The sequence below is a fragment of the Trichomonas vaginalis genome, chromosome I (genome assembly GCF_026262505.1).
Source record: "Trichomonas vaginalis G3 chromosome I, whole genome shotgun sequence".
Lineage (NCBI taxonomy): Eukaryota > Parabasalia > Trichomonadida > Trichomonadidae > Trichomonas > Trichomonas vaginalis.
The window spans coordinates 4,814,171-4,835,905 of NC_067203.1; the positions used below are offsets into that span (position 1 = coordinate 4,814,171).

At 35.0% G+C, this 21,735-nt stretch overlaps 7 protein-coding genes and 3 pseudogenes across 10 annotated transcripts, besides 1 other annotated feature; 1 reads left to right on the top strand and 9 right to left on the bottom strand.

The window, feature by feature from the left end:
- Positions 1–9,776: part of a mobile genetic element that runs on past the window's edge.
- On the bottom strand, positions 3,791–4,059 carry TVAGG3_0930410 (protein of unknown function, DUF4108 family; the record flags this gene model as incomplete). Its single annotated transcript, XM_051252582.1, has 1 exon — positions 3,791–4,059. A coding segment is annotated over one exon (269 nt), but the record flags the coding sequence as incomplete, so codon positions are not given.
- On the bottom strand, positions 4,563–5,351 carry TVAGG3_0930420 (annotated as a pseudogene). The gene has a single exon. A coding segment is annotated over exon 1 (789 nt).
- On the bottom strand, positions 5,379–5,741 carry TVAGG3_0930430 (uncharacterized protein; the record flags this gene model as incomplete). The annotated part of the gene is made up of 1 exon (XM_051252583.1): positions 5,379–5,741. The coding sequence occupies one exon, from the start codon at positions 5,739–5,741 to the stop codon at positions 5,379–5,381; it is 363 nt and encodes a 120-aa protein (XP_051078157.1).
- Positions 7,507–8,362, bottom strand: TVAGG3_0930440 (annotated as a pseudogene). Its single transcript has one exon. A coding segment is annotated over exon 1 (856 nt).
- Positions 8,856–9,466, bottom strand: TVAGG3_0930450 (annotated as a pseudogene). The gene has a single exon. A coding segment is annotated over exon 1 (611 nt).
- A 2,799-nt stretch (positions 9,777–12,575) lies between the features above and the next one.
- On the bottom strand, positions 12,576–15,179 carry TVAGG3_0930460 (SLL0572 protein family; the record flags this gene model as incomplete). Its single annotated transcript, XM_001301592.1, has 1 exon — positions 12,633–15,179. The coding sequence occupies one exon, from the start codon at positions 15,177–15,179 to the stop codon at positions 12,633–12,635; it is 2,547 nt and encodes an 848-aa protein (XP_001301593.1).
- A 258-nt stretch (positions 15,180–15,437) lies between these two features.
- On the bottom strand, positions 15,438–17,650 carry TVAGG3_0930470 (uncharacterized protein; the record flags this gene model as incomplete). The annotated part of the gene is made up of 1 exon (XM_001301591.1): positions 15,689–17,644. One exon carries the CDS (start codon positions 17,642–17,644, stop codon positions 15,689–15,691), a length of 1,956 nt encoding a protein of 651 aa, XP_001301592.1.
- Positions 17,651–18,135: 485 nt separating this feature from the next.
- TVAGG3_0930480 (GTPase protein) lies at positions 18,136–18,979 on the bottom strand (the record flags this gene model as incomplete). Its single annotated transcript, XM_001301590.1, has 1 exon — positions 18,250–18,840. The coding sequence occupies one exon, from the start codon at positions 18,838–18,840 to the stop codon at positions 18,250–18,252; it is 591 nt and encodes a 196-aa protein (XP_001301591.1).
- Positions 18,980–19,059: 80 nt separating this feature from the next.
- On the bottom strand, positions 19,060–20,067 carry TVAGG3_0930490 (spectrin binding; the record flags this gene model as incomplete). The annotated part of the gene is made up of 1 exon (XM_001301589.1): positions 19,060–20,067. The coding sequence occupies one exon, from the start codon at positions 20,065–20,067 to the stop codon at positions 19,060–19,062; it is 1,008 nt and encodes a 335-aa protein (XP_001301590.1).
- Positions 20,068–20,569: 502 nt separating this feature from the next.
- TVAGG3_0930500 (glycine-rich protein family) lies at positions 20,570–21,649 on the top strand (the record flags this gene model as incomplete). Its single annotated transcript, XM_001301588.1, has 1 exon — positions 20,570–21,649. The coding sequence occupies one exon, from the start codon at positions 20,570–20,572 to the stop codon at positions 21,647–21,649; it is 1,080 nt and encodes a 359-aa protein (XP_001301589.1).
- Between the last annotated feature and the right edge of the window lie 86 nt (positions 21,650–21,735).

A 21,735-nucleotide genomic window follows, 5' to 3' on the forward strand; every position in this document is an offset into this window, starting at 1 on the left:
CAATATCTTTTGTCAGACATTTTATCTCCATTTGGAAAGAAAAACAAACACTGGGGTTATAATTGCTTCTACTCAGAAAATTTTGACAAGAAATCCTGAGCTTATGAATATCGGTAAAATTCTATGGAACTGCAGCATATCTCATCGACAAAATCTTATACAATAGTTTTGTTATGGTTTAGACCCAGTTGTTGGATATACTTCATAACATATGGTTCATTCGATACGGAACGTTGCAGTGAAGGCTTACTTTACATCGTCAGAAACCGAAGGACTTCAAACACAAAAAGAATATAAGATAGGAAGAACATATAATATAACTCCAAGATATGACAGTACATCAATAGAGTCAAGGTGTGTTGCTAATGATATGAGAGCTGCAGAAAACAGAAACTACTTGAAAGTTTGAGAAAATGTATGGTGCTCCCATAAAAGGTAAAGAAACGTTGAAGTAGATGAGATAGATAAAGCTATAAAATTATTTGACGAAGTTGCTGAAAAATACATGTAAAGCGTTTATTTTTGGTCTTTTGTGAAAGTCCAGAAAATAAAGTTAGTGTCATTTTTGTATTTTTTTGTATGTAAGATAGATTTCAGGGATTTTTTTGACGAAGTGTCAACCTCACTTCGTCAAAAAATAACAGTTATCTAATGAAAAAGTGTCCATTTTTTTGTATTTTTTTGTATAAAAGATATGATTTCAGGATTTTTTTGACGAAAGTGTCCAACCTTCACTTCGTGTCATAATGTAAAAATAACGTTACCAATGTTAAACAACGCTTGTGAAAAAAAGAGGTGAAAAAACAGGTGAGATCTCACCTCTTCACCTAAACATTATTTTTGCTGGAAAAATGACCAAATTTCAATGAGTTTTTTGTGTGCTTTAGACCATGTTAGAAAAACTGTTAGAAAACGTGTTAGATCTAACATTCTAACATAAAAATATATTTTCTGTGCTGAAAAATGACCAAATTTCATGAATTTCCTTAAGATAGAAAAAATAACGCTAATTTTTTATAAAATATTTTTTATTTTGTATGTAAAGAGATATGTCACAACAGAGAACACAACAAACTGCTATCGTTCATGAAGCCATAAATGAAGAATACGAGTACATACAGTTTAACAAACAACTCCGTCTCATTCGTTCGGTCAAAGACGATATGTACCAAATGCAAAGTATTTTTGACAGCATTTTTTTGCTCCAGATACCAAACATACAGACGATTGGTTCAAAAACCAAAGCACACAAGAACTTTTGAGCGAAGCACCAGCGAGACCGATTTTATCTGGGTCGCCTAAAACCCATGAAAATCGTAAAATTTGCCAAATGGTTTGAGAGGTTGGTATGTACATAGACTTTTTTGTAAAATGCTGTTGCAATGTGGGCTTCGCCTCGTTATGCTTGGTATATTTACATGACTTCTTGACGAAATTCATAGACAAGAACGTGAAGAGATGGAAAAGAAACTTCATGCAAAAGATATGAAAGTCATTGAAGCAAAAGACAAAAGCATTCAGAAAAGAATACCACGTTCGGTACCAAAAGGAAAGGAAAAGAACTATAAGTAATATGATTTATACTGAAGAGATGGAAAATGAAGAAGACAGAGATATGGTTATGTTGCATTTAGTCAGAAGAAACAACAAAGCTTTTACGACCTTGCTAAGATTTACAAATCTGACAGAAAATTGGTTCTATCGCGAAAACTTACCGATTTCAATGACACCGGAATGAAGATGTGAAACAAATAGTTCAAGATACGTTACCTCAAACACACTATGATATTAAAGGTTGTACAATACTTACATTCAAAGAAGATTTGTCATTGTTATAAGAAAAAAATAACAGAGTATTTTTGACAACTTCAAACAAGTAGGGTAGATGAACCATTTATTTTTACGCTTGACTTCAGATGGCTCAAGTAGCTCAATTAGGTAAATTGCCTCGTCAAATCCTTCTGGCATTCCGAGTCCTTCCATCCGACAGGAAAATATTTTCCCGACAACTGGAAAAAATTTTCCGGACAAAAGAAAAAATTTTTCCTTCGACAGAAAAAATTTTCCAGTTGTCCGTCCGTAAACCAATTCAAATTTTCGAAAATTGAAGAACTTTTTGGTCGAACTTCAGAAAAAAGTTTTTCCTTCCAACAGAAAAAATTTTTCCTTCCAACAGGAAAAGTTCTTCCATCCGACAGGACAACAAACGGATGACTGACGTTCCTCTTCCTGAATGCCTTCCAAGCCAGAAGAACCGAAAGCTGCGAGAACACAACAGACTTACTTACTAGACTAAACACTTAGATTTTTCAAGCTTGACTTTTTACAATTTGAACTTTGTTTGCGTAGATATGAATTCTGAAAGAAGTATGAGGGTCTTGTATACTTTATATCTTCTCCCATATGTTCATGTCTGTCAAACTTACCTGCCATGGACTCTTTCATAAGTTCCATGAAATCGTCTTCGGACAATCCGGGGAAAAGTACAATGTCAGTAAGTATTCTCTTTACATCTTTACTTAAACTCTTTGCTGTCTGTACACAAATGACAATGAGATGTTAAGTGTCTGAGCTTCTTAAGAATTCGACACATGTCTGTTCTCTGTTCTTTAACAAAGGATGAGAAGCAAAGTCATCTAAGATAAGAAGACACCTATGAGGGTAAGTCTTCCAATCGTAAGATTGCAATTTCTTCGAAATGTATTCTATCTCTTTCTGTTGTTTCTGAGTGTTTCTTCTCTATATTCTCTGCATTTCTCACTTGGGTCTTTGAACTTAGAATTTATATACTCATTTATAGCATTATACTTCAAAACTCTTCTTTGGTACTTCTTTATCCAATCTAAAACTCAGAGTCTTTTATACATACTAACTTAGACTCTTTATAATATCTTTGAACGAATTGACGGTTTGGTCAAATTGACCAGAAGTACTACAAATGACAACTAACTCATAGAATGGGTTCTTCTCATCTAGTTCTTGTTGTTGTGCAGCCATTTTAAGATAAGTGAAAGTCTTACCCGACCCAGGTGGTGCAATTAGACCTGTTATACCATTCTGAGCAAATAAGAACTTGTCATGTATAGGTTTTATCTGAGCATTTTCTAACTTCCTCTTGTTCTTGTTTAAAACATTCTCAAATTTTTTGTCAATGTCAGCAAACTTTTTTTCTAACATATTTTAGAAAAATAAAAATTTTTATCTTTTAGAAAATGTCTAGCGATTTCGCTATCTATATTCGAGACAAGCTTTTCGACAGCAAAACATCTGTCGACCATAAAATCTTCATAGTGTAAAACAAAAGGTGAATTTGTTCTAAAGTTCTGTTTCTGGGAATATGACAAGAACCATAAAACATTAAGCAAGCAGTCTTAAAATTTGTCAATGACAGACTTGTTGACAGAGATGACGCGATTGGAAAGATGAAGTCCAACAAAAGTTTCTTAGAATGCAAAGAAGACACATGCGCTGTTCTTGAAGATGAAATAGAAAACAGAATAGATGAGCTATTAAAGGACAAAGAACTTTTACATAAATATGGTTCGGAGAAATTTGACATAACTCCACCAGAAAGAAGAAGAAAGAAAAGAAAGAGAAAAAAGAAGAAGAGAAGAGAACCTGAACCAGTTCCAGAGAAAAAGAAATTTGACATGTAAAAATAAAATTTTTATTTTAGAACTTCTGGGTCAATGTCAATGTTCTCTTCCTCTTTAGGAGCAAACACTGGCTTAGACTCTAAAATCTTTTTTACCCAATTTACCTTGAACTTCTACAACTTAGACTCATATATTCATAGTCGTCTGCTTTCTTTGGTTCATAAGGTATAACAAGTTTGTATGCTTTGCCTTCTTTAAGGTTTGAAAACCTTCTGTCAAAACTTTCTTTGACTGCTAACAAACCTTCTATGTCTAAGTCTTCAAATTTCGCACCATTTTTAGTCACAATAGCAAACTTAACTGGTTCGATGTTCCAAACTTTGCTGAATGAAGACTTTTCAAAATGGTAGAAGTAAACATTCAAATATGTGAATGGGTCTAGTTCTTCTTTAAGTCCTGACATGTACTTGTTTACTGAGATGAATTTTGCCATCTTTTCTATCGGATAAAAAAATATTTTTTTTAATTTACTCAGAAAATTTTTCTTTGTATATACACATTCTGAACATCTAAAAGACTTTTGACATTTGCCAAGAATGTTCGTTTAGACGCTGTCATATAACCATATTCTTGACAATATTGTTTATACGAATCGTACAATGACCTTTCATCTAATGACACAAAGTCAGTTTCATCTATGAACAGTTCATATACACTCTTGTTTGCTTCTAACAATGTTTGTCTCTCTTCGGTATGTGGAATTTGTCTTGGATTGAACTTTGAAATATCTAATGTCATAAAAATATGAGAACAAGTGGTTGTAAAAGTCAGATGTCAAAGTTTCTGCTAAGTCGTCAAAATATTCTGTATCTTGCATATGAGAATCTGACGTTCTGACAACTACATATCTTCTGTCAGAACTTTCTAACTTCATCGGAACAGCATTGTTTGAAACCATAATGAAGTTTGCAACATTTTCACAAACTCTTTGGTCTTTATATTTTCTTTCAACAACTCCAACTTTGTCTGTTATAAGACTTTCAAAGCATCTGAGTTTAAAACTTTTGTTGTATCTATACTTTGAAGTTCGTTACATACTATAAGTTTCATATTCTCTATTGAAGAGTTAAACTTGCCAAGATGTTTTCTAAGTTTGTCATATTCGGATTCGAATAGCCCTCTAACAGTTTGCATAAGATATCTGTAAAGAATGTGTTCTTACCTGTTCCTTGTTTTCAATTATAATGAGAGCAGTTTCATTTTTAGCACTTGGATGTTGTAAGATGTTTGCAAACCAACATAAGATATACTCATAAACCTTTTCGTTTCCATTGCATATAATTTCTTTGACATGGTCTAACCAAGCTTCTATAATATTTTCTTTCCATTCTACTTGTTCATATTTATATCCAGTGAAGATGAATAGAAGTTTGGAGAAGGTGTATAGATTTATACTCGAACTGAAAAATCTTCTAACTTTGACAATAAGATATCCCAAGCATCTAACATCTTCATTCCAACTTGTACAACTTTTATTTTCTTAAGTTTCTGTCTACATTCTTGTTCAGACACTATTGTTGCTCTTGGTTTGTTAAAGACAACATCCCATTCTTTCATGACATAACATTCTGGGGCAGAGTCAACATAAATGACTAAACGTTTCAAATTCTCGACTGCTTTGTTATAGTCTCGAAATGGACACATATTTCTGAATGCTTGGAAGTCATAAAAATCTGAAACATCTATTCTGTACATTTTTATAAAAATAAAACAATATTTTTTTTATTCTTGACTTTGTTGTTGCATTTGTTGCATTTGTTGCATTTGTTGTTCTTGAGCTATTTGTTGTTGAAGTTGTTCTTGTAATACAATACTTTCACCAGTTGCATCTTCCAATTCGAAACTTTCTGCCGTCATTGACAAATACATAGGACATAAAAGTTTTACAGGAACAAAGTTTGCGTCAACTAATGTCAACGTTATACTTGCCAAAGTGTTTGAGTTCACTAAGGTTGAAAATTCTGCATTCGAATGAACAATAGGCAAACCAGCAGAGAAAGTATTGTTTATACGCATAAGTATCTTTTGGTCATAATAGTTTCTGTCGACATTCGAATAACACTTTGAACCTAAGTTTTGAAACAATATATAAGATTGGTGTGCTTAATGTCAATGGAATAGACATTCCTTGTATGACACCTTTTCCTGTTATAGGAAAACTGTTGGTAGTAAAAACCAGAAATAAGTTTTGTATTATAGCTCATATCGTTTATAGTAAACTCAGTCGGACATCCAAACATAATGAAACCTGCTCTAGTTGCAGCACATGTTACACCCGTACTTAAAGTATTAAATAAGTCAACAAAACCTGTTGGTGGTATATCTGAGTAAGTATCTTCAAAGGAGTATTTTTTACCATTCACAACAATAAAGTCTTCTGGTGTCAAAAGAGCAAAACAGGCTTTAGTCGTCATTGTGTTTAAGGTTAGTTTACAATATCGTCCTTGAGGACTTTGTAAGTTTGTTGTTATAGAATTATATGACTCAGGGTTTTTAGTCGTAATAAGTATAACCATTATGTCTTCTGCCATTTACTTAGCAAATAAACTTTAATGAAATGTTGTGGTCGTCAAATATTTTTATAACGTCTGGGAAACTATACTTTAAGTTCAACGTTTCACCTCCTTTCATAACGTATATCTTGTCAATGACATTATATGAAACACCACAGCAACTAATGTCGGGTTCTATTTCTTTGATGTTTATATCATCTGCCTCTGTCAAAGTTTCAATAGTTCTTTCAGACTTCATGAGGTGCAATGACATATGAGTTCACTTTTACAGGGTTGTGTTCGACCAAGTTTAACATTATACCTAAAGCTTGACAAATCTTCTCCTGAGTTTGAAGTTTGGTCTTTCAGTTGTTGGTAGTCGTTTCGAATATCTGCAACAGAACTTAAGTCTCTGCTAACTTCAGGATATGTTGGTTGTTCTTTTACAGGAACAATTGTTATACCATCTTCGTCTTCGTATGGTTTCCCCACTTCAACATCTCTGTCTTTGACATTGACAATAACACTTTGACTGTTTGTTTGAGTTGGTGAATTTAACTTCACATCTGCCACCGCCCTTAAAACCTTTTGAAACACTCACGCTTCTATTTTTCGGAAATGACATTTTACTTAGAATAAAAAGATGGACGTATTCGGATATCTCTTTGAATTGAAGCAGAACAAAGTTTACACACACAAACAATACAAATACATTGACAGAATAGTTCTTTATACAAACAATGGTAAATGTTATAGAATAGCAATATTTGCTGAACCAAAATATTTCCATAAAGCAAGAAAGTTGGTATAACTGAAATGGTGAAAGTTCTTGACGTTTGACAAAAATATAACACAAAACTTACAGATATTTCTAAAGGTAAGTTTATCTTACAATATTGTCAAAACTGGCGTACTGTCAATAATTTGACGGAGAGAAGTCAGTTCAAGAACAACTTACTGACCTGCTGCCAAAATCTGCTCGATGGAAGCTGTCGTTATGCAATCTGAGGAGCCCCAGCAGGTTTCATCGAACGAATCTTCAAAAGAGCATCTTCCGTGAAAAGTGCTATTGGTTTTGTAAACTTCTTTGCTCTCAGTTCATCTGGACGCGTCTCTGTCACCAGTATATTGTATTTGTACAGTACCAACAGTTGAAATACCACCATAAAATCTTCTGAGTCAGCAAATGGAATGCCAAGCCAAAAGTTTGAACGGTCTCCATTGTAATTTGAGTTTTTTGACCTCCTGTATGAGTCCATACTTTCACATATGGCATAATAGAACTTTGCATTTCAGGGTTAATGGTTGTTGTGAAGTTGTTGTTAAAGTTCATAGCATCTAATGTCAAGTTGTATGACCTCATATCCTCAACTGTAGAATATTCTTCTCTTGGATAATATTTGCCATCTATGTTTATATGATATTTAATACCGGGGTTGTAGAAACAAGAATAGTCATTTATAGTTCGTCTGAACAGTACAAACATAGTATCTGCATGTTTCATTGCAGTTGTTAAAGCAATATCTGTTCTTGCACCTGGGTCAGCACTTTGGTTTCCAACTTCACCTGCAAAGTCTTTGACAGATATTTGGTGTATAGGGAACATAAGTGGAACTGCAATATATTTGGCAGCTAAAGCATTTGAAATATCTGGGTCCAACATATAGACTGCAAGTCTGCTTTCTATTCTCTTGCATTCAAATTTTTCGCATGTGAACTTAACTGGGTCCCAAGCAGTTCCAGCAGCATTGAAATAATAGTTTACTTCATTGTTGAAGTTTGAGAAACCAAAGTCTAAGTCAACTTTGTCTTTGCAAAAGTCACAGAACTTGGCTCCACCAGTTCCAGCACAGTAATGCTGAATGGGTCTTGTGTTGGTGCAATGACTAAGTTATTTTTGCTTGGAGTAAGTTCGATAGAAATTTTTCCTGCCCAGTTTGGCAAGTATCTTAAAAACCTGAAGATGAGGAAAGATGACAAAGGAACTCTAAGTTTCAGTTTTACTTTAGTGGCAGCAGTTCCATCTGAACCAGAAAGGTTAACATAAACTCCTGGAACGTTAGGGTCAAGTCTTCTTATTTTCTCAATATTTGCATACTGGTCTGTTTGTTCTCTAGCTTGTGGCTGTACTGAGTTTCTCAAAGCGAACCATTCATAGTTTGCCCATGTTACTGTTTGAACTAAGTCAGAGTTAGAATATATCTTATATCCCATGAAAACTTCTGGAGCATATTGGTATCCGACATAGAAAATTCCATTGCAACCTTTCTTGTCAGACAACTTGGCAGAAGGTTTTATTTCAATGTCTTGTTCCACGTATAAGAATGAGTTGTCAATAGAAATAATATGAAACCTGTCGCAAGCAATATCTACTGTTGTTGAAGAACCTTCTCCAAACTCACCTACGTTTCCATAAAAACAGCAGTTGTATATTCGTAAGTTCCAGGAACTATTTCTGACCTTCTAATGGCATTGTCGCATTCGTTATACCATTCGGAAACATTTCCGTTCATGGCATCCAAAACTGTTGGCGTTATATTCTGAGCGGCGTACATTTCATATGGGTAAAAATATAGAATAGTTGGATTTATATATCATAATAGAACCACTCGGACCAAGCTTTACTTTCTTCCTGACTGAGTTTTTAACTCTTCTTTTTCCTTCATTGCCACTACTTTCACTAGATGAAGTTACTTCTTCACTATTTTCACTTTGTTCTACTCTTCTTCTTTGGTGTCGCTTTTGGTAACTTGCCCTCTGCTTCAAGTTGTTGCATCTTTGCCTCATGTTCACCTAGTATGTTGTAAATTTCCCATGTCCTTTTTGCCTTTGGGCTCTGGTCGCCCATCTCAGGTAACCTATATCCTAGAAAGATTTTGTCATAGTTTGTATTTGAGTCTTCGCGTATTGTTTGCATGACTCTTTCCTGAGTTTCCGGTTCAAGCTCTTCAAACAGAGCTTGTCCATATGGAATAAGCTCGTTTCCAAATATATGTTTTTGTAGCCATTCTGGTTTTCTTTCCATGTTACCAATAATATCTTTTGTGAATGGGAAAGCTTTTACCCAATGTTTCAGTCTTGCGTCATTTATTTCTGTAGTTGGTTTTATTTTGTCAAGGAACATGTTTTTCAATACTAACATTTCATTTGGTACTGTCCATTTGAGTTTTCTTAAATATTCATCCCTTCTCAGTTCATTGTCTGCAAAGTAAGTTTTTATGACATTTTGCAAACTTTCGTTTGCAAGGTCATGTACAATAGGTTCTCTTCCTTCTCTCTCCCTAACTTTCTTTCTAAACTCTTCACCAAATATACCATCTTTATGGTTCTGTGTAGTTCTTTGAGATAAATGTTTTAGAACGTCAGGTGTTATATTTCCATCAGCCATGTTCATTTCATACTGGTCCAAAATATCTGCATGTTTCATATCTTTCAATGGCATTAAAGCCGCGCTGAAAATACCAGCTATATCTGGTTCACCATTCACTTCCATTGCGTCTACAACTTCTTGGAATTGTGGTTGTAAGTTTATGAACCACCTATCCGGATTAGCTTTATGACCCCATCTCATTGTAGTTCCATAGTCTGCAGAAACAAAAGTAGGTTTGTTTCCATATTGGTTAGGTTCTGAATGAACTTTAAACAATGTTTCATTTCTATATGTTTTGGTGAAATTTAACCTTTTATTTTCACCGAGTTCAGCCAAAGATTGAACGTTATATGGTCGTAAGTAAAAAGGATTGTTGTATTTGCGTACACTTTCTTTCAGTTCTTCCATTCTATGCTGAATATTTTCATCTGATGTTGGAGTCTTTTGTATGTCGGCGAACATTTTTCGATATTCTTCTACTATGTCAGCCGAATTTTTCTTAGACTCTTGGAAAGATTCCATATTCTCCGCATACTCTTGTTGAGGGTCAAGATTTTTCGGCTGTTCCAAATCTTCATCTAGTTCTGTGAAGTTAGTTTCCAAAGGAGGGACTTGTTTGTTTCCTTCAGGCTCTTCTAGCTGTTGTTGCTGAACTATTTCTTCCATGTCTGGTTGTATCTGAACTTCTTCCTGTGGAGTTTCTTGTACCTCATCTGCTGGCATTTCATATATTCCGAGACCGTTTTTAACAAGTTCCCTATCTAAGTCATCCGGACTCATAAACCTTTCTTCTTTCGTTCCGTCTCTATTTTTTACGCGTTTCATGAAGAGAGTTGAATTATCATTTAGCTCTGACACCAAATATCTCGGAGTAAATTCAGTCATGTCATTTGGATGATATGCTATTAAATCATATCCCTTAGCGAGCTTGTATTTTCCAGGTTTGAAATTATATCCCATTTGGTGCTGAACCATAAAGCTAAATAGGTTCGGGTCAGTATTTCCTTCCTTGAACTTTCTAATAGCTTCTTTATATCTGTCACTAAAGTCAAGAGTATCTGGGTAACCATAATTTTCCTTAAGCATTTTTAAGAATTCTTGGTTTCCTTGTTCTCTACTTCTTTTATGTCCTTGCTCTGTTTGTGGTTGTTGCTGTGCAGTGTTTTGAACTGTTGGTTGTGGTGCAGTGTTTTGAACTGTTGGTTGTGGTGCAGTGTTTTGAACTGTTGGTTGTGGTGCAGTGTTTTGAACTGTTGGTTGTGGTGCAGTGTTTTGAACTGTTGGTTGTTGTGTTGGTTTTGGTGCATGCCTGTGTCTGTGTCCATGTGACGATGTAAATGTTTTAGGTAGTCCTGGTGCAGGTGCTTCTCTTGGAGGGTTTGGTGGTATATAAGTTCCACTAGCTAGTATATAAGTTCCACCAGCTGGTATATAAGTTCCACCAGCTGGCGCATATGTTCCATCTGCAGCATAATGTCCTACCTGACTTTTCGTTCTTAAGAAAGCATTTACTAGGTCTGTTTTGGTCTGTTGTAACTCTTTTTCTTGACTTTCCACAACAGTTGCTCTAACGGCGTCATAGGCACTTTGAACTGCCTGTCTCGTTGCTGCATCTGTTATTTTCGTCATATTTTGTGCTACTTCTCTTAACTCGTTGTCGAAACCTTCAGACTTCAGTTTCTTTCCAGATGAGAAGTCGTTCACTAGTTTCACCTTACTATGAAGAGCTTCGAAAGCATTCTTAAAGTCAGCATTCATTAAAGCTTCATTTGAACTGTCTTCATCCGCTTGTATTTTTGTCCTTATTGACCCTATAAGTTGGGCTGCTTTAGCGTTGGCTTGGGCATCTAACCAGTCATTGTTAGCTTTTATATATTCTGCGCTTTTCATTGCCTTTTGCATGGCTGCGTCGTTATTTTTACTTTCTTGTGCTAAGTTTTCATACTGTACGGTTTGGTTTTGCAACTGTAAAAGTTTTTCTGCCTTTACATTTGCTTCAACTTCTTTTTTATACTCATCGCTATCCATATATGTCTTCAGGGCTTTTTGTTTTATCTCTTCATCTTTCAGTACTTTATATTGAGTAGTATGGTTTTTCAAATTTATAACATCTTGTTCCATTTTTGCTACTTCTGCTGCTTTTTCTGACACTTTTTTCGCATATTCCTCTGTACTTAGTTCTTTCAGTTGTTCTTCTTTCTTCTTTTTCTCTACGTTTAACTCATTTAGTTTCTTTGTCTGTCTGTCATATTCTAGTTTCTTTTCGTTTTCACTTATTTGTTTCTGTATGTCTATGTTTGACTTTTTGACATCTGTTATTTGATTTTTGAGTGAACTCAAATTCATTTGACTTTGAGGGTTATAAGCTGTTCCGTCTGCAGCTCCACCATAGCCTGCCATTTTCGCTAAAAGTGCCGCTCTTAAACCTCCACTCTGTGCACCAATAACTCGGTTTAAAAGCATAGGGTTGCTTGACATTTGTTGCAACATAGTGGGGTCATTCATAATTTGTTGTTGCAACTGTTGTTGTGGTGTCAGTTTTACTATGGGATGTTTCAATGCTCCCTTCCTCTTACGTATATTCTTACGTAGCTTACGTGGCATTTTAAGTGAAGTAAAAAACGGTTTTTGACAGATGTTTATATGACACTTTTTGTTCAGCACAAAAAACTACTCAGTCAAAGTGTTGTCAGTTTTGTAAAATAACCGTTTTATCTCATTCTATAAGGGGGAAAAGGCTTCTCAAAGTATACTTCCTTGGAACGCCTGTAACTTTTCCTGTAGCGACGATAGACCCTTACTTGTCCGGACAAAGTTATACTATTTTGAGTGCTCTACCAAAAAGTCAACGGCTGGCTCGTCCTCAGAAATTTTTTATGGGCTAGAGGGCGCAACGCGCCTGGAAGCCCTCCGAATAAAAACTTCATTTATACTAAACATCTTCGGGGCTAGAGGGCGCAACGCGCCTGGAAGCCCCACTACCTTTTTTTTTTTTTTGTACTTAATATAATAATTAATTTTTTTTGCTATTTTAATAAAGATATATTTATATTATGAGAGCATCTCTAAAAAAAATGATAATTTAGGAAACAAACAAATAAATATTTTTTTTATTTAATGAGGAAGAGTAGAAGGCTGTGGGTGAAATATTCTTGGTGTTCTCTTATTATAGTTTGCAAGCGAATCAGCAACAATTTTATTGAACTCTTCTTTCTTTCTGAAGTATTCGTTCTTTCTTTCTGTTGTTGCTGTTGTAAAGTATTTATCCAACAAATTGATTGTTGTCGAAACTTGTCCAATTATCTTAGACATCTTATCTTTCTCATTACCCCAAGAACCACTGATATATCTCACGCAATTCATGCCATTAAACCTTCTAATAGCTGCAATCGAGTTCAATATACCGTAAATCATTGCCAAACCCATTCCTTTTGCAGTAAATTTACAATATCCATGTATTAATTCATGCGAGCCAACTTCCATTCCGCAGACTTTTAATGTCTTCTCGTTGATGAACGCGAAAGCATCAGGCAAAACAATGAAATCCACAACGTTTGGATACTTTTCAAGTAATTCAGGAACTTGGTCTTCTATTTCATCAGTGATATTAAATGAAAAGATTCCTGCAATTACTTTTCCTCCCAATGGATCATCGATGATTCCTCCATCAGGAGTCAAAAGCGTTGTATGACTTGGCATTAATGCTTTGATTGGCCTCATCTGGTTCAAAGCCTTGTTCAAAGCATCATTAGTCAATGTTGTTTTGACTTCTATAACAGCCAAAACGGAATCAGCGGGGATTGGAGCAATAACAGATTGACTTGTGTCAATTGTCAATGAAGGACATAAATCATTGACAACGACAACATCCAATTGACCTGTTAAATTGGAGTTTGAGTCAATGATTTCGCCTGTTGTGACTCTGAATCCTGGAGGTAAATGTGATGATAAGAACAAGCGACAAAAAGATTCTCTGTTTGAAGAATCATTGTTTTGAACGCGAAGTTCTTTATCTGAAGCACTTGCAAGAGACATAAGGATGTCAACTTGAGCTTCAAAATGTTTCTGTAATGGAGGACTCTTCGGATTTGCGAAATCAACAATCCATTTGTATAATTTTCCATCGGAGTCGTTGATTTCGGGTGTTGCGTATATAACTAACTTAGTCGGGTCTAATCCAGGAATGGGAGTGTTGATGGAAGAGATAATTACGTCAACATCTTTAGTTTCATTAATAATTCTCGACAAATTGTTCAAAGCGGCATTTCTCTCGTCCAATACATTGGAATTGGTTGGTGATTCAGTTCTGTTCTGCTCCGGTTCGTTTTCACTTTCTTCTTCATTCAAAACATCATTGATGTCACTTTTTGGATCCGAAATCTCCAATGAAGAAACAGGGACAATGTGGGATGGCAAAGATCCTGTTGCGTAGTTTAATAACTCTGAGGAGTCGCCGCCTTCGAAAGAGAAGGATTCCATCGATGAGTTAACAGCAAGATCGGTCTGTGAAGGAAGTTGTGGAATCGGCAATGGAGAAACGGCTCTTGGAATGGAAACTGTCGTTGTTCTACCTTTTACAGTGACTCCTTCGCCGGCATTCGACTGAGAAGGTGTGACAATTTCGGATGCACCGTATGTGACAGCAAGTTGGTTGGAAATACCAATGTCTTCCGAGTAATCAATTGTCATGACTTTTTGGCCAAAGATCGTAGAGGTTGCCACGCCATCGAAATCGTACTGGGAGCTGGCATAGAAGACTTTCGCTTCTTTGAAAAGGGCGTCGATCTCGTCTATGCGGGATTTTGGTAAATGTGTTTGTCCTCTGGTCAAAACAACCTTCTTTGAGGCTTCGTGGACGTTCACAAGGCCTGGCCAAAGTGAAAGAACACGAGGACGTAATAGGGATTCGCTTGAAACAACACAGAATTGAAATTCTGATTCAATGTATGGAATATCGCATTGATATGCATCTAAAATGATAATATCTGCACACTGCTCGGCACATATAATGGCTTGGCGTGTATCACTGGTCGCAAATATCTTGTAAGCACCGCTATTTTGATATTGTTTGATTTGATACTCATCATCGACGCTGAAAATATTCTCTGGTATCTTTGATGATTCGTCGAATTCAAAATGAGGACAGTCATCGATGTTTAAGACGTCATCTTGTGAGATAATAGTTGTTAAAGGATAAATAACGGCAACACGCTTGCCTTCGCGAGCTAATATAGAGCAGAAGTATCTTGCTAATTGAGATTTACCTACTTTCGGTGCTAATGACGAAATTACGATTGTTCTCTTAAATGTACGAACTGTTAATAATTTCTTGGGTAGAAATTCAAAACCACATATTCCAGTAGCTAAAATTCGATTTATAATTGATTGTAAATCTTGCATACTGATATTTGTTGTTTGAATTGCGCATCTTTGAACTTGTCGTTTATGAATAATTCTTTCTAAACTTCTTAATGAATATACTGGGATTGGTGATCTGAAAATTCCTTTAAATCCTTTGATTGGAGGAGGATTTGGAAAACAATGTACAAAACCAACGATTTCTCGTTCTGGATTTTGTGAATAATAACGCCAATACAGGTGAAATGTCGTATAATCGCATCCTAAAATTAAAGTTCTTGTTCTTGGAGTTTGCGTCGCCATTTTTTTGGAAAAAAAATTCTGTCGCGTTAAATTCTCACTTATAAATCACTCATTATCTCACAGATATGATATGAAGACAACTAGTATAATCTAAATTTTCATTATTATTCCTCTAAATAATCTCCATGGGGACTTCTGAGTTGATTGGCTTCTAATCAAGATAATTTCTTGATTTTAGTAATATACTTAGAATGTTCAAATACTTGAGGACTAATAGACGAAGAATGGAAGAAAACTGCAAGATGGAAATCGAGAAGATATTATTCAAATTTATATTCGATTATTTGACCGGTAAATAAGCATGCTTGTACTACCAATCAGTTTTACAGAATATCTCTTGCGTTATTGCATGTTTTGGATAAATATCGAGTATTTTTCCTAAAATAGTCATTTTCCGAGAAAGGATGGTGATTGATTGTAAATCTTGCACATCTATATAATCTATTTAATAGATATTTATTGCCTAATCAATTATAACAAGAAATAATAATAAACAAAACAAAATTATTTTATTGATTTTCTGCTTGGATGAGGTAAAGTTCGGAACCATACTTTTGAATCTTTTGGTCGAGGCCCTTTTGCATTCTTTTAAGTTCCTGAATCTGAGAAGTGAAGTCCATTCTTACTTGTTCGATTCCTCTTATTCTTCTTTTTGCCTTTCTAATTCCAGAATCTCTTTCAGCTATTTCTGATTTTAGAAGAGCAATTTCTCTATCTGTTTCAGCTATTTGGAACTTCATTTCCTCTGATTGTTTGGATAAATCTTCTGCACGAGTTCTCAATGATTTATATTCATCACTTTTACTTTGTTTTCTTTGCAAAGTATTTGATTTAACTTCTGCAGCTTCTGCGTTAATTATATCCATCTGGCATCTCCATTTATCTGCATGTTGCTTGTATCCTGCAGCAGCTGCTGTTATATTCTCAACAGCTCTTGAGGATTCAGCTACAGCCCTTTCTATTTGTTTCTTCATTTCATCAATTTCTTCTTCTTTATCATTCATTGCATTTTCCATATCAATTTTTGATTGAGAATGTGCTTGAACGATTTGTTTCCTAAGTTCTCTGTTTTCTGCTGAAATCCTCTCATTAGTAGTGATAACTTCATCACGTTGTTCGATTGCTACTTTCACTTCTTCTTCCAAATTTTTGCCTCTTTCTTCTAAAAGTTGTAATTCATCTCTGCAATCTCGAGAAATTTGAACAATTTTCGTTTTAACAGAACTAATTCCATCTGCGAATTTGTTCGAATTAACCTTCATCTCGTCTATCTTTAATATAACTTCTTCACTATCATCTTTCAATCTCCTCATTTCATTCAAAAATTCCTGAAAACCATTGTCACCTTTTTTGTCAACTAATTTTTGATTTTCTTGAGTAGCTAAATCGAGTCTTCTCTGAACAACTGCTCTGTCTTGTACGGTTTCTTTATTCTCTGTCTCTATTTCTTTTATTTTAGTAGTTATTTCACTCAATGCGTTTGCGTAACCTCTTTCTATTCCTTTGCAATGTTCATCCAAATTTCTTGACAATTGTTGTGATTTTTCTCTTGTCAAATTTCGAATTCTTTGGATTTCATTTGAAAGTTTCAGATTAACAGCACTTTGCTTTGATACTTCCGCTTTGGCTTGTTCTGATGTCTTAACAGCTTCAATCATTTTAGTTAATGTCATTTCTTGCTGTTGTTCTGCTTGTTTTATTTTGATTTCTGTTTCTTCTAATTTTTGAACTAATTGTTGATGTTCTCCGTATTTATCTTCGAGTTTTTTAATGGTTTTCTCATTGTCAGCACGCGCTTTAATGAGTTTGTCACCTGTAATTATTAAATCTTTTTGTGTTTGATGCAATGCGTTTCTATGACTAATAATTGTCTGTAAAAATAGGCGGATTTTCTCATTTTGCTTTCGGAAATCGCGAATTATCTTTGAGCAATCAAGAAGATGCTGTTGGTATATATCTCGGACGTTTTTTTGCTTCGTTAATTCTTGTTCAACTTCATCGTAGTATTTTTCAAGTTGATCACATTCTTCTTCTAATGCTTGAAGATCTTGGCGTTTTTCTCTGCATAAACGATCATATTCTTGAATTTGTGAATCAACATTTGTGCTAAAAGTATCTGCGCTTTGATCTGTGCTTTCAGTTGCAAGATCGCTTTCTATTTTCTGTATTTCGCTTAATACATTTTGTTTTCGTATTTCATCTGCGTTTTTTACCTTGATTTGGTGTTCGACTCTTTTTTGAAGTGATTTTAATTTCATTACTTTGATCTCTATGTCTTTGTCAAATGCAGCTACTAATGATCCGAATACTATGTGATTGTTTAACCAGAAAGGAGGATCATCAACGAATAATTCTTGGACAGCGCCATCAATTTCATCATTTTCCGGATCACTAGTCAGTGACATTAGTTTCAGCATCGCTTTCCATAAATCATTCCGCTTCTGTTCCGTATTTCCTTTCCTCATTTTTGATTTTAGCTGTTTAGAATTTCAAAATCTTTATTTCTATGAAAAATAAAATCAGCAAAAGAATGATGTAATTAGCCAAACAAGCTAAGGCATGATTAATTTTCAGTCTTTTTACTGGTTAAACATCCTAATTTAAATGTAAATTTGTGTTGTTCTTCCAATTGAACTTAAAGAATCATATCACCTTCAAATTTACCTATATGAATGATCATCTGTTTACTTTAACTGCATCAATTTATTCAATGTTAGGAATTAATTTGCACATGATATCTATGATGCCATTCTTGTTCTTGCTATAATAATTAGCTATTTCTTTATTAATGTTGTACATTAAACGAGCTTCTATAGAGGTTTTAATTAGAAATAACAATATTGAGAGAGAGAATGATAAACACACCGGGCTTTAAGCTAAAAATAGAAATGACCCAGGTCATTATCACTTTATCACCTACATAGTGTCAATAAAAATAAAAAAAAATAAAAATTAATTATCGAAAAACATTATTGATTTAATTATAATAATAAACTTTGTAGGTAAAAATCATTTCTAATTCTAATATGAAAGTCTGTGGCACTTGCCAAAAGAGAAATCCGAAATAATTTTAGCAGCAACCGGATTTTTTGTTACTTGTTGTAACAATATTGAATGAATTGTTTGTTGTAGATTCTGCCTTAATTGTTCTCCAAATCTTAGCAGAAGTTCTCACGAAAGCTTCTCTAACATTAGCTCCTGTATAAGCAGATGTTTCAATGAACTCTAAATTGTGATTAGAAGCATAGTTTTGCAATTCTGCAACAGATACTAATCTTTCGGCTGCTAAATCACTTTTATTTGCAACAAGCATGATTGAAGCTCTAGGATCGCATAATTGGCGAACGTCAGAGAGCCAGTGATTGATGTCTTCGAATGATTGTTTGTCTGTAAGGTCGAAAACGAGAAGGACGACTAAAGCTTCTCTAAAGTAAGCACGAGAGATTGATCTGAACTTTTCTTGTCCAGCTGTATCCCAAACATTAAGTTTGACCATTTCACCATCAACTTCTACTGTTGTTGTTTCGTATTCAACGCCAATTGTTGATTGAAGCCTTTCATAGAACTTATTTTCAATAAGACGCTTTGTTAATGCAGTTTTACCAACACCGCTTGATCCAATAACGATGCATTTCAATGATTGCGATTGAAACTCAGCCATATTATGAAATTCCGATGAAATGAAATTATTCAAAAATTTCAATGATCGAAAAAATCAGAAACCTCGAATTTTAATCCTATAGAATGATATTAACAATCAAAAAGTTTTTGAAATCTGTCACTTTTGAGTGTAATTTTACAATCATTGATCTGCAATTTCCAAAACTATCTCAAATATTGTTTATAATTCGAATTATTAATAAATTACAATACATTTTTACTAAATATCAGTAATTTGGGTGAAATATAACCCAAACTGTTTGTTTCCATTTTCAATTGCCTTTTCTGATGCCATCTCTAGGTAAGATAGGTCAATCATCTCAGATTTTGTTTGACAATTCATATTATGAAGTTTAATTGCTTCAAGAATGCAATCAAACGAAATTACTGAGTTCCAAATAGCTGCCTGAGTAAGCGAAGATACAAGCTCGTTCTTAGAAAGCACAAATGTATCTTTTATCCATTGAACTATTGGAATTTTTCGGAAAATCACTGCAGTTTCGAAGGAACCTGCAATGGGAAGATTATTTTGCTCGCAAATCCTAATAATTTCAATGGATCCACCAGCAACTGCGTAATGAACAAGTCTTTCGTTAATTGTGACGCCAGAAACGATCAAAAACTTAAATATTTTGATTGATCCGAAGAACGCCGCAATTTCAACTGGAGTTGCACTTGTCAACATTTTATGATGGGAAAAGATCGAATAGAACATGTATTCGTTCACATTAAAATTAGGATTGGAGCATACCTGTTGGAAATCAACTAAGTTATCTGTTGATAACATCTCCTGTATGCTTCCTTTGAAAATATGAGAATCTAGTTGCCGATCTAAGAGCTCCCAGTTGTTCTGTTGGTATTTATCGAAGTCGACAAGTATAACATCAAAGGAATTAAAGAAAAATCTGTTGTGAAATTTTGGATAATAAATGGAATAAGTATCAGATTTGTTCTGGGATAGTTCATGCGCAAATGTATAGAACAAGACGAATAACTCGTCTCTGCTGCAATGCTTGTATTGTGTAATGAAATCCTCGATTTCGTTATATGTAAACAATTTTCTACGAAGAAGGCACTTTAAAATGTAGAAATACATCTTTTTGACGTAGATAGGATGATCGTACATTACCTCGTCTAGTATTATTTCTTTTAAATATGAACTATTTGCTTCTGTTTGCAATCCAAGGATTAAATCAATAAAAACCGTTTGGAAATGAATTTGTAGCATGGCTGCTGAGAAAATTTCATGAATTAATACTTGAATTTTATCAAAACTTCGAATAAAGACCGATTTACGAATTAAAGAAAGAAAATCCTGCAAATTTTCATCCGATAGATTTAGGAGATGATTCTGAAGGTCCGAAATCAATGGTCTTTGGATGGAAGGATCATCCATCAATTCCATTGTCAGATTTCACAATCAAAAAATTCAGAACTATCCAAAATTTACATCCTGATAGAGTTTGCTACTGAACCCCCTGATAAATGAAACTAGTGTCTAATTCAGTACACGCGAAATGATCTGAATTCATTTTAAAATTTCAATTCTTATCGAATTCTCTTTCCTTCTTTCAAATAGGAGATTCTTTAAGACCAAGTTAGCACTACCACATATATCGAGACATGCACATATCAATTAAACCATTAAAATCCAAGAACAATTCCATTGAATTTTTCTAATTACAACACCTTTTTTTCTTAATTAAAGTTACCACTGATGAAAATAGCTTATGATTTCATTACGTTATGATAATGAGTCCAAAGTCACAGTTGAAGATGCGATTAGCTTTTCAGGGAAAGCGTATACACTCAAATATCCATGTTCCACATCGGATTGCACACCATATATCATTTGGCTCAAACCAGGCATGTACCGTGTCGAACGATGGGGTGCTTCCGGTGGCTTCCTTGACAACCGCGGTGCCCACGGCTCATATGTGAGTGGAATTCTCCCCATTTTCACTCCCGAGATCTTTTATCTTTATCTTGGCCAGCAAGGCGAATGGTCAGGTTCTTCCACCTATAATGGTGGCGGTGCAGGAACTATTAACATTACTAATAAAAATAACTACGTCTCTGGTGGTTCAGGCGGCGGATCTAGTGATCTCCGCCTCACCAAAGGTCATTGGAAAGATTTTAATAGTCTGAAATCTCGTATCATCGTTGCCGCTGGTGGTGCTGGTGATGCATACTATAATCAGATCATCCAGGGGGGCGCTGGTGGTGCCCTGAAAGGAAGTGACGGAAGCATTCACTCTGAACCAAATTATGTAGCTGGCATATCCCTTTCCACTGGGGGAAACCAAACTTCAGGCGGCCTTAGAACAAATACCACTGGACAAAATGGTGGATTTGGATATGGCGGCAATTGCCTGAACAAGAACCATGGAAGCGGTGGTGGAAGTGGCTACTACGGCGGTGGAAGTGGTTACTACGGCGGTGGAAGTGGTGGCTTCGTCGGTAGTCGAGTTACAAGTGGCTCTGGCGGTTCTTCGTATGTTTCTGGATACGAAGGATGTCGTGCAATCAAAAAGAGTTCAACCGTTGATTCTATATCTCACGAAGACAATTCTATCCATTACTTAGGAATTGTATTCTACTCTCCACTGATCAAAGATGGTAAGACTCCTATCCCATGTCCCGATCCTAGTAGTTCTCCAACATGCACAGAAACAGGCCACTATGGACATGGCTATGCTCGCATTACTATCCTTGGACAATACACTCCCAAGACTCTTCTACTTTGTATTCCATGGATATCTTACTCATCAATGGCATTTTTCATTCTGATGTATTCCGAAGAAAAATAAATTTAAAAATATTCTATAATAGGTTTCTTTTTTTCATTCGATATGAATATATCAAATATGAGGCTCTCAAATGAAACACCAAATTT